The following is a 12,730-nucleotide window of genomic DNA, read 5'->3' on the forward strand; positions in this document are numbered from 1 at the left end:
CTGAAACCAGTTGACAAGGTGCAGTCTCATGGGGCCGGGGGAAATAGACACAGGATAGGGATTAGCATGGGCCCTTTTGGCGTCACTGGAAGTAACCATTCTGGCCAGGTAGGCCAGCATTTGGATAAAATGCTTCCACAGTATCAGAGACGGGGGCAAACCCTCTCTTCTTTTTGAAGAGGTTAGCTTGGTGGTCAGAAACCTGGCAATGACCTTAGTTGAACAGGGGCCCCCTATTTCAGAACCTGATCTTGTGTAATGAAGAAGTTCTGGCTGAACCAGAACTTCTTAGGCCTGGAACACATTTCCTAGGCAGTCTGTGATTGCATGGACTGAGAGGACTGGCACTCCTGGTCCAGGAGGCCTGGCAAGGTCTTGTCATTGCTTCTTGAATATGGGTGAGGTCATTGATGTGATGAAGAGCCCTTCTCCCCTCCGAGGGTCACTTTCTGTATTTCCTCTGTATCCTTGGTCAACAGCTTGCCCTCTCTGAGCATCAGTTTCTTCATAAGACCTTGGAGATAATAAAGCTTTCCTAACAGGGTATGACGTTACAAAGGATTCCAGGGGATATTGGGAGGTACACAACATATGGGTTAAGAGTGAAAGACTTGGGTTCCTTTCCCAGCTTTGCTTCTTAATGATTTGCTCTGGGATAAGTTTTTTGTCTTCTCTTACCTTGTTTGTAAAATGAGTATAATAATATAGTGCCATTCTCATGAGGTGGTTGTGATGATCAAATGAGGTAAAGTCACTGAAGCACTTAGCACAGTGCCAGTGACATGTAAGTGCTCAGACAGTTCACTTTATTATGAAGGCAGATACTGAGTTGTCTGTTCAATGCAGAGGTTCAAAGGAGTGTGCACAGAACTGGGTCTTTAGTTCTTTGGTGTTTCTTCCTGATTGTGCTTTGCCTTGGCGCCAGCAGGTGGCGACATTGGCCACATCTTGGCACTGTGGGCCTCCATCTGCTACAGGAAAAGGATTGATGAGAGGTTCAGTTCCCTGGTGTGGTAGTACTCAAATAGGGATACTTGTCCTGTCTCCCTTGCAAGATGTGGCTAGAGCCAGTTGGGTGACTGGATAGGCTGGCTTGCAGATCATTCCAACACCTGAGACCCCATCCTGCCCTTTACTGGCGAGCAGTGACAGCTGCTGCTTTCTTGTCCAGTACTGTATGTTCCTCACTGAGGGCCGAGTTGCCAGCTACCACATGCAGGGTCATTGTGCGGCCAGGGTGGTGTGCACTGAAGTTTGGGACTGCTGAGGGTGGTTTCAGCGGCTCTGAACTTTAGCACGACCCTGGATGACATGTTTTAACCATTGCCGTGATGCTGGGTTAAGTCTCCTAAACTGAGAGTGTGATTCCAGAAAAAAGTCAGATACAAACAAGCCTGAGGGTCCAGTGTGGAATCCAGAATCCAAGATACCCCAACCCAGGAAACATCCAGAAACAGCCAAGTTGAGATGATAATAGGTCAGAACATCAAGGTTTTCATGCAAAGCAGAACTACCCTGAGAATCATTTCAGAGTAAACAGTTCTGTTCTTTGGTCCCAGGTGAGTACGTGGACTGGACAGTATATTAGCCTCCACATGATCTGTAGTGCTTCAGATGTATGTGGAATGAAAGATAAAAAGAGAAGCTAGGCTGGAGGAGGGGCTAGAATCATGGAAAAGAGTGATTTTGGTGCTGGTGGGGTTTTTTTTTTGTTTTTTTGTTTGTTTGTTTGTTTTAATTCTATGAGTTGGCATGATTTAAGAGGACTGCCTTAAGTGAGCACATCTGTTGATTTGATAACTCAATATTGGTTGGTCTTTGCATGTAATATTAAATTGTAACAAGGCTGTAGATAAATGGTGCGTTGATGAATATGCAACCTGCTGTGGCTTCAGTGTACCACAAGGTGGCACCAACCTCAAAAACTGGTGTAGCCTCTTAAGGAAATTGTGGGAACTCAAGTTTCAAGTTCTAAACATGTGTGTCCTGAGTAGAGATACCGTAGTGGCAGAAAGCCTGTGATGTCAAATAGCTGCCCTTGGAAGCACTTGAACTTTGTATACCTTTGAATCTATTCTGTAGAATAGATTCAAAATCTGTCCTGTAGTGTTAAAGCTGGAAGAATCCATTAACCCATTCACTGATTTTCAAATTACTGGGAAAGTGACAGAGTTGCCATTTCTGTTTTCAGAAGTAGAAGAGGAAATAAGAGGAAGATGATTTGTCTATAAAAGACAGTTCTAAATTGGATAAAATAATCTTCAGTAAAATCTCACTAAATTGCCCTTATTTTCTCTTTATCTTGTTGAATCTTTTCAGGAAACTGAGGGCGAAAGAAGTAACCAGTCCCCCACATATTGATATAAATTGACTTCTGTAACCTGATCTGAAAAGTATTTAATTTAGATGTTCAGTTAATTCTTAACTCTGAGATTTTTTTTTTTCTCAAGGAGTTACTTGCTTTTATTTAGTAGAAGATTTATGCCAGTGACACTAGGTTTCAAGTTTTTCAGTGGGAAAAAAAATTCTCAGGTCACTTTCCATTAGGGCTAGTTTCTAGTGTCACCTCTTTGACCTGTTCCTTCCCTGTTTAAATACCTGTCCTCTTGTAGAAAGTTATCAGCCTAAGAAAGCCTTCCTAATGATTTCAGTTGTTTAGTTTTTAGTTTTAGCAGTTTAAAATACGTAGTTATCTTTGTAGTTGTTTTTGTTTCTGTTTCTTAGTCATCATATTAGATTATTAATTCCTAGAGGGTAGTTCCAGGTTTAACTCAGACCAGCCCCTGAGGGCAAGAACTGATGAGCTAATCTCTGAAAAATGCATTTCAACACTTGAATTAAAAAAAAAAATAGAACTACCACTGAACTACTTATTTATATTTATATTAGGAATGATAATTTGACTTCATAAGTATATGAGGCTAACTTCTCATGATATTCCAGACTTCTCTCTCTGTGGTCCCTTGCAGCTCTGTGATTCTGTGATTCTAGAGACATAGGAAAGAAAATCTCTCTTTCTCTCGAGCAGATGGAGTAATGAGATGACTACCAAATGGATACATCTAATACTTGATATTCTGGCAGCCTTCTAAACATTTATTATTACATAGCCCATTTGGTAGAGAAGTTGGTTATAAAGTGCTTTCTGCATACCCACTGTTTATTTTTAAGTTTGATTTTCTAACTTCAGCTAGTTGAAGTACCTTTGTATACTTATTTGTAATTCTAAGAGTCAGAAATAAATGTGATACAGTCGAGAGAGGGATGTGATGTGGCCCAGAGAGGTGATCCATACTTTGGTTGTTTCTGGAATATAGAGGATTCTCGAGTGTTTGTTAAATGAATGAGTGTTCTATAGCAATTTTCAGGTTTTTGTAAATAACAAAGGCTTAGCAGGAATGGAGATTAGGTATGAATAAATGAATTTGTTTGAAATAATGTTTTTGTTTCTGATGAAAAATGGTCACATACAATATCTTTTATTTCCTCCCCCCTTTTCTCCCTTAGGTTGGAATAATTGGCGGAACAGGCCTGGATGATCCAGAAATTTTAGAAGGAAGAACCGAAAAATATGTGGATACTCCATTTGGCAAGGTTAATATCCAATTAGCGGAGACATGCTAGCTTTTTTGTTTCTCCTTGCTGGCTTGATTTAAGTTAAAAAAAGATAAAAACTGCTTTTGTCTTGGCAGCCCAAGGCTGTTTGCCACACATGGGGAGGACCAGGAGTTCTGCCATTGGGTTCCATCACCTGACTACTGTAGTGAGAACAAGGCTGTTGAGCGTGCACAAGTGACTTCTCAGTTTATGTTGCTAGAAGCCAACACTCATTTCAGGCATAGCAACTGTACCTTGGGATATTTGCATTAAATCAGCTTATTCTATTTTAGCCTTTTTAGTCACACCACGCTAATTTAGGGGATAGGCTGATGATTCAGGAGGAAATCATTACAAAGTGGCATTTTCTTAGTGATTCCTGGCCCACAAGAGGGTCATCTTAGAAATCAAGAACACAGTTGGCTTTAGTTTAATCCATGACTGAACTGGAAATAGAACACTCCTCCAGTTTTCTGGTAGAGGTTGTTAGTTCTCCACGCTCCTGTGTCACCAGCCTGGACCAGGATAGAATGTTTCACAACTGCAAGGAACTGAATTTGGCCACATGGATTTCTCCTAATTCCACATGGCAACTTCCAAACATTATGGGTCATCTAATTTGCCCAAGAAGATCCCTGCATCTGGCCTTGCCAGCCACACCCTCCCTTTCAGCTAAGTCCTTAGATCGGCCTTGTGCCCTCCAAGTCCTGCCAACAATTCGGGCCCCTTGGCCTCCCACTTTCTCAAGCCCCTCGTTTCTAAGGGCCTTTTCCTGCACTCCATGGGGGCACTCCATGGCCATCTTGGCAAATAGCTCCAGTGCTGAGGACACAACTTCCATGGCACTGGCCTTCTGTCCTTCGTGCCTTTCACTCTTCCCTTTGTTCACAGAGCCTTGGCACATCCCCTTTTGACCATCAGAGTCCCCTGGGGTGCTTGCTCACTTAGATCTAACTAAATGGTATCTGCCCAGGCCCCAAAGCAAACTCTGGGGTCCTGCTGAATCCCTGTGCCCAGAGAGGGCTCAATAAATATTTAGTGAATGATTAATTAAGTTGGTCATTCAAATCGGGACTCTCCATTTACTTCTTCTCTAAGATATATCTTCAAACTCCAAGCTCATGTGAATCCTTTTGTAGGTGATTAAATCATATGACAGCTGTTTAATTGTGTGTGTATATATATATAGGTATGTTTACGGTCACTGAATTTGAACTATTTTTCTTTATGTATGTTCAGCCATCCGATGCCTTAATTTTGGGGAAGATAAAAAATGTTGATTGTGTCCTTCTTGCAAGGTAAGATATTTTAAGCTTTCCAAATATTACCACTAAAGGAGAATTTAAACAACTTATTTCTAGAAATAATGGTACAGGTAAGAATTTTTTTTTCTGTTGATGGAATCAGAACATCTTAGTCACCTTTCTAACACAGTTTTTGGATTATATTGACTTTAGAGACCAAGGATTTCACTTCCCTTAGATAGGGAAAGTGAGTAGAATGGGCCATTCAGTGCAATAGGCTGGAATAAGTTGATGGTCTGGTTTCAGTTCTAGCTGCAAAAGGAAATATTTTCTTCTGTTCATTCTTTTTTTTTTTTTTTTTTTTTTTAATTAGCTTTCTTCTAATTATCAAGATAATGAAAGACTATCCATGTCCCCTGCATATTGGTAGTTGTATGTTTGTGGGTGGTGGGTTTAGGGTCCCTGCAATGGGTTGCTTATATTGTCTCACTAAGGCTAGTGCTGCCCCATTTTATAGAGTAGGAGATCACAGCTGGGAGATTTGCATTCTGCAAATCTGAGTTTCTGTGAGCCTTTTAACTGTCTCTGGTCTATTATGTTTTCTTTGGCCAGTGGTTCTTTCTTTAAAATCCTTAGTCTAGTTCATTCTCTTCAATTCTTTTCCCCAGTCTTTGTGTGAATCAAGTTGGGAAAAAAAAAAAAAAAAAGTTTTCTAAACTTATGAAGTCTTTATTTTAAATAAATAAATAAAATGACTTTTTTATCACACCGTTATATTTTAGTCAGACTATATGTATTAGTTTTCTATTGGTGCATAACAAATCACCACAAATTTAGCTGTTTAAAAAAAGACACGTTTATTATCTCACAGTTTCTGGCTGTGGCTTTGCTGGGTCCTGTGATCAGGGTCTCAAAAGACTGCACAAGCTCGTGTGCTAGTTGGCTGAGTTCAGCCCTTGGGTTTGTGGCCCTGAGGCCCTCACTCCTCCAGGCTGCCCACAGTTCCCTGCCACCTGTAGGTGGCTCACGAGGCAGGTGGCAAGGTAGAGCCTAATCACGGCAGTGACACCACAGTGCGTTCGCCATGTTTTCTTGGTTGGAAGCCAGTCTTGGTTCCCCCCACACTCAAGAGGGAGGGGGCTACAGAGTGTGAACAGGGGGGCCACCTGTATTTTTGTAATAAAATGGCTTCGATGAATCTCATAAAACTAAATAGTATTAGATAGAGGAATGGATTTCAAGTGACCTTCTTAGTTGGTCTGTGATCATTGCTCGAGGATCATGATTTTTTCTTAGGCTCTAGGGGAAAAGCTGGTTATTGGTGGGAAGTGTTGGGTGTTGTGTTGTGGTGCTGTGACCCTGTGGTGAGTATTTTATAGTTCTACCTACTGAACTGAAATGTGTTGGACTATGTAATGTTTGACCTCCTAACGCAGTAGTTCTTAACTACTTTTGATTTTTGAATTTCTTTTGAAAATCTAGTCAGAGTTTTAGAGACCAGCCTCAGAAAGATGGATATACTTTCTGGGCACTTGTGGACCCCCACCTTCTGAGAAGTTATATATGAACTCAGTAAAAACCCTGATGTTTGTCAGAAATTATGTGCAGATTATTTTGAGATTTTAAATAATTCTGTTGGTGATCAGAAGAGATGTTAAAGTTCCTTTTAAAATATAAGTGTGGGATGGTAACAAGGAGAGCTTATCTTAACAACTCTTTGAAGCAGGTACTTTTTCATTTTCCATTCTTAAGAAAAAAAAATTGGGGCTCAGAGAGCTGAATGACTTTCATAAGGTCACACAGCTAGTGAGTAGCAGAACTAGGATTTGAACCCAGGCAGTCTTATCCCAAAGTCCACATGTTAACCGTCATTGTACAAAGTAGATTTTAGTTGCTCGGTTAATTGCTTGAAGACAATTAAACCTAACTCTTGGCACTTTGTCTCTCATGGTGGAACACTGCCAGTGGTATTTAGTTTTTCAAGCAGCCCAGAATAGTTTCAGCACTGTTTATGAAGTACTGCTTATAAATATGCAATCAAAAATATGTGGATTTTTCAAAAATAATTTTAGAAATCGGGTTCCCTTTACTGGCTTGTGATAGACTATGTGTGTATGTGTGAAGTGCTTGAAGAATTTTAACCAATCACTTTCATTTGTTCAACATATTGAACTAATGTGCCGGGTCCCGTTAGAGGTGCTGGCAGGTAGGAAAACAGACATGTCCTCTCAGGGCTGATTGTAGTGGGAGCAACCAGCAATAAATAGGATGTATATACCTTGAGGTCTTTGTGGTACTAGAAAGGAAAATAAGGTCAGGGCATGGGGTGTGTAGCTTGGATGCTGTAGAAGTGGAAGGCATCTCTCTGAGGAAGTGACACTGGAGCTGCAACCTGGAGAAAGCAGCACACAAAGCCTTGAGCGGGGAAGAGCAGCCTGGAGGCCAGTGGGGCTGAGCTGCATCAGGAAGGGATAAAGGAGTAAGCGCTGTGGTTTCATTAGTAGGCACAGCCCAGATCTTAGTGCCACTGTAAGAGGTTTGGATTAGATGAAATGAAAGAAAGTCATTGGTGGGTGATGAATGAGGTGTTGAGTTCCTGGACAGAATCTGCCAGCATCATCAAACAACTGGAACTCTATTATTTTAGAAGTAGTTTTCATTAACTTATTTGGCGGATCAGGCTAAAGTTACAGAGGGGTTCAGCTGGGAACCTGAATTTCTGTTTCCGTTTTCCATCTTCCTTGGTGCCTCCTGTTTGATATGTTGCGGGGCATGTATGGCCGGCTGCCTCAGACCCTGGGGACAGATGAGGTATGTCTTCCTGGAGCATGCTAGGAAGGCAAATGAATAGGTGTAATGTTAACCTGTGTTTTAAGACCAGATAGTTTGTACTTGTGGTCGGTTGGTTTTTGCTCAGCCTCCCTCAAGATTCACGTTAGTTCTTTTTGCTCTCCTCTGCCAGTAAGGCTGCTTTGGTAGAAAGGGCTGGAAAGCACTGCTGTGCCTTGGGTTCCTTTGCTGATGGTCTTAAAATGCCCTGAGCACTCACCTGCCTTTATCTTCCCTTTTGCTCTCCTTCCCTGAGGCACGGGAGGCAGCACACCATCATGCCTTCAGAAGTCAACCACCAGGCGAACATCTGGGCCTTGAAGGAGGAAGGCTGCACTCACATAGTAGTGACCACAGCTTGTGGCTCCTTGAGGGAGGAGATTCAGCCCGGCGATATGGTCATCATTGATCAGTTCATCGACAGGTGAGCCAATGATTCTGAGATGCTTGAGACTCTTGCAAGGTTTCTCCCATCCCAAGAGGATGATCTGTGGGAACTTGGGGCAGGGGCGGGATGGGACCACAGACTTGTTCTTTACAGTAGGAGATTTTAAACATACACAAAATAGAATAATGCCAGGAACTCTCACATTCCTAATTCCCTGCTTCAACAATTAGCAGTCAACTGTAGTATGTAACTTTAAAAGATAAGGATACTAAAAAAAAAGTAGTATTTTATTAATATCGGATACTAGGCAGTGTCCTCCTTTTCCCTACTGTCATGTAAACTTTTTTTTTTTTTTTTTACAGTTTATTTGTTGAAATAGGGGTCTAGATGAAGTCCTCCACTCATTCATTACACATGTGGGCCTTTTGGACCAGAGGTTTCCACTCCCTCTGTCCAGTCTTTCCACAGTCTAGATTTTACTAATTGCATTCTTACATGTCTTTAGTTTCTTCCTCTATCCCTGATATTTCCTTTAAACAGGTAGTTAGCACTGGAGTGTGAGTTTAATTGGAGTATGGATCAGCCTCAAGTTTAATTTCTAGGCAAGGATATTTCCTTCTGCAAAACATCAGGAGGACATAATAGCTGATTGTCTCTTTTTGCAATAAGATTGATCAGATGCCAGGGGTTTTTTGATATGACACAGGTAATATGTAATTCTCCTTTTCCAAATATGTAATAATGGACTGCCCAGATCCTGAGCCTTTTCTGCATTTAGAAGTACTTGAAGAAATCACGAAGGAAAACGTGCTCCCCTAGTATTCCCTCCTCACTCCCCCCAATTCCTGGTGGAAGTCACTGCTTCCCAGTGTGCTCTGGGTGGGGACAGGTGCCTCTGCTCTCTGCTCTGTGGCCTGGCTCAGGGGTACCACCAGGTGAGAACCACTTAGTGGCTCCTGCCACTGTCCCCCATCCAACCCATCCTCCTCAAATTATCATCGTCTCTGCACGTAGTTCACCCTGAAGCCTCTCCCATCTCTTCTGCTATGGGAAGGAGGTTTATTCAGACCAGTTCTGTATTATTGTGCCTTTCGGAATTCATTACAATTCTGGTTCATCAGAAGTATTCTTGATTGTTTCCTGATGGAATGAAACTGTATTAGTTGAACTGTATGAAATTGCGCATTTGGTAGGTTAGAAATGGTTGAATATCAGCAACTTCATGTCATTCAATGTAATATATAATGGAAAGTACACATAAAATCATTACTCTCTCCCTAAAGCCCTGTCTTTTCCCCGTCATTTGTTGGCAAGTATTATATAGTTTTTTTCTTATTATCTGTTTTCCCACCTCCCACCACCTTCAATCCCCGTAAAACATAAGCTATGTGAGGACAAGGACCTTATTTATCCTATTTTGTCACTTTAGCCCCAGCACCCAGGACAGTGCCTGGTCTGTAGTTGCTCAATCAGTATATTTTGAATGATTGAATGAACACAATCATTTGAAGGGAGGGACAGGCTGGGGTTTGTGTTCCAGGATTATCTTGATTGGAATCTCTGTAGCCTTCAAGTCCATGTGGTTGGAGGCTAATGATTTAAGAAAAGGATTGTAATATGATTACTTTAAAAAGCAGGATACAAAATCGCACGTCCACAATGATCTGGATTTTATATATGATACTGGAAAGAAAAGCCTGAATTGGGTACCACGCTTGGGATTAATTTACCTATTGCTTTTCACACCTCTTTCTCTCGTGTAGTAAGTGTAGATGCCTCACATACTTACTCTTTCAAGGAAGCAGTTGAACCAGAAAGATGGAGAGTAGAAAGAGAACAGGCATTGCTGTCAGATCTGGTCCTGCTCTTGGCACTTGTTAGCTATGTAACCTTGGTGGCGAGCTACTTAATCTTTTGGTATATGTTTTCTGCATTGTGTTGATAACCTGCTTCCTTCATGTTGTTACAAGTCGTCTAGCAAGGGCTTTTATGGAACCTACCATGTGTTACCTGCTGGGTACAGGAGCTGTCACTGATGGTGGGCACAATGGCTGGAGAGGTCCAGTAGTTAAGATCACTTGGTAACAACAAGAGGAGAATACGTAAGAGAATAGCATTAAATGTAAAAAAGTAACATTTCATTAATTACTGTATTGATTATATATGTCAGTGAAATATTTTGGATATAATAGATTAAATAAGGTATTAAAGCTAATTTCACCTGTTCCTTTTTACTTTTGTAACATCCCCACTAGAAAGTTTAAAATGCCATATGCGATTCATATTAGATTTCTCTTGGACAGCGCTGTTCTGAATGGCACTGCCACTGTGAACCATGTCTTTTCGTTGACCAGGCTTGGGTACATGTGTAATTCACTGTGAGTGTGTTTGAATGTCTCATAGGAGAGGGGAATCAGGACCATTTGCCTCGTGGGTAATGCCTTGTGTGTGTGTGGTGTGGAGAGCAGTGTGTTTTCTTACCAAGTGGCTCTTGCGCCATTCCTGGGGACTTACATTGACACCCCAGGTTGAAGTAGATGCTGATACCACTGCTCAGCATTGTCGTCAGGCACGGAATGGTGAGCTGGAGGCTGTTCTCAGCGGTATCCCCAGCCCCAACTTGTTTGATGGAAATTGCAACATCCAGCAAAGTTGCCCAGTGGATAATACAACTGTGGGGTGCAGAAGCATTGGGCTAGGTGGTTTTGTCTTGGCTCTGTGTGGCCTCTGGCACATCGCTTCACCTTCTGGGGCCTCAGCCTCCCTCCACAATCAAAAAGAGTTGGTCTCCATGGCCTCTCAGACCCCTTTTCCCCCACTGTGGGTGTGCTTCTCTCCTGAAGCTAATCTAGAAACGCACACTTGGCCTACAGCCATAACTTTGCCAGCATGTTGTCTTAGAATATCCTCATCTAACATGGTTGTCACAGGCCAGAGGATTGTTTTAATTCCCTTAGCATGAGTTAGTCATAAAAGAAGAATCATGATGGAATAGTATGGCTATTCTTGTAGCCATACTACTACATACTACATGCTACGTGTATATGGTGTATGTAGATGTACTACATACTACATATACCCGTAGATGGTGAACTAAAGCCTGTTGCTTTCGCTGTTTCAGTTCCCAGCAGAGGAAAAAAATACCAGTCTGGCATATCAACCATGCTGTGCATACCTTAGAGTTCACTGAGATGTATGAATGAGTGATAGGTATATCTGATTTTTATAGTCATGTTGGAAAACATTGGATTCCTACTCTACAAATGAAATATACCTTTGAAAGAGTCTAAAGGTCCTTTAAGAAAATAAGGTCCTTCTTTTCTGGACACCATTTTTTCTCTCATGCTACATCCCAGCCCATGAAAGGTCAGAAGCCTGGGTGTGAGAAAGGGGAAATCTGGGTGTAATTGATGTGAGGAAGCAGGCTAAGGGACTGGGGTGGGGGTGGGGGTGGGGGGTGGTTCCAAGTATTTTGGGGTGTGAGCAGTCAGTTCTTGTGGCTTTGTTTCCCAAACATGCAAGGAATCAACTTAGCTGATATTTAAAATGAAAATAATCATCTTGCATTTGTGATTACAGCAGCAATGGAGAGCAAAGTGAATCTTGTTCTGGAAATTACATACCAAAAGCATTTGCTGTCTTTGCCCATTTCCCATTTTTATTGCATGACGACAGGTTTCCTGACTCTTTTATTGCCCTAGGTCCTGGGCTCCGTTATGTGACATTCTTCACAAACCAAAAATTTTAAATGTACAGTTCTGCCATATCCATATCTCCTGTGTGGAATATGCAATCTCTGCCACAATTACAGCCAAGGAAATACCGAGAACTTGCAGGAGGCTGGTCCACAGTAGATTCTTGCAGGGCCTTGCTCCTGCTGTATTGGAATTGATGAACCCTTTTACCTTGTAGAAGGCCCCGTTGCCAGAGCCACAGATCATTTGACAATTCAAGATGAAACATGGTTAAGAATGGGAACTTGTTCCACCTCTTGGCACTCAATAGTCCATTTGAACTGGGGAAAGAATTTCTTATATGACATTTTCCTCTAAGAGAAAGTTGTTCTATTTATACTTTTAAAAGACCTGATACTTTGGTATAGCTCTGAGACTCTTAATTTTGGAGTTCCCCTTCCATGGTCAGAAGCCACGCACATTCAGGGTACATCTGGTTCTCAGTACGTCACCTGTGTGGGAAACTGATGCAAGATGCTGTGTGAGTGGGGGAGGAAAAATGACCTCAGAAGGGCATCGAGGTGGATTCCTCTCCTCAGAATTTGGCTTTGCCACATGGAACAGTGACATCATTCTGAAAGCTCAGCTGCCCTCAGGGTTCCTGGAAGGTTTTCTAGGTTGTTTCTCTGTTGGGCTTTATGCTTGCGAGGTCATTTTATACCTCCTCTCACCCTGATGTCTTCTCTTCCATGTCTTAAGTATTTCCTGCTGCTCAGAGAACAGTTGCCTGTCCCCTCACGTGTTCTATGGTTTCCTCCTCTCCCGGTGGTAACTATTCTTTCCAAAAACAGCTCTGAAAGTGCAACGCCCTCCTTTGAGCCTAGCAAGATCAGTGATTGGCATTTTATGAAGCCTGATACTTGTTGTGCCTCCTCCCTAACTGTGGTTTGGCAAGGGCCCCTCATAAGCCTAACCCAATTCTAAGATGAGACTTAGAG

The 12,730-nt window shown here is 42.0% G+C and overlaps 1 protein-coding gene across 3 annotated transcripts in view; it reads left to right on the forward strand.

The window, feature by feature from the left end:
* The window catches only part of LOC119545588 (methylthioadenosine phosphorylase), a 64,463-nt gene that overhangs the window by 16,263 nt on the left and 35,470 nt on the right, over positions 1-12,730 (forward strand). For 2 of the 3 annotated variants that reach the window (XR_005219118.1, XM_037851255.1), the window contains exons 2-4: positions 3,508-3,594; positions 4,837-4,895; positions 7,927-8,094. Coding sequence is in view for 1 of the 3 variants with exons in the window: in XM_037851255.1 (XP_037707183.1) it covers positions 3,508-3,594; positions 4,837-4,895; positions 7,927-8,094 (314 nt within the window). In the remaining 2 variants the exon portion in view is untranslated. Of the gene's footprint in view, positions 1-3,507; positions 3,595-3,692; positions 4,896-7,926; positions 8,095-12,730 lie in introns of all 3 variants that reach the window. The other variant, XR_005219117.1, reaches the window with a different exon arrangement.

Source organism: Choloepus didactylus, chromosome 10 (assembly GCF_015220235.1).
Source record: "Choloepus didactylus isolate mChoDid1 chromosome 10, mChoDid1.pri, whole genome shotgun sequence".
Classification (NCBI taxonomy): domain Eukaryota; kingdom Metazoa; phylum Chordata; class Mammalia; order Pilosa; family Megalonychidae; genus Choloepus; species Choloepus didactylus.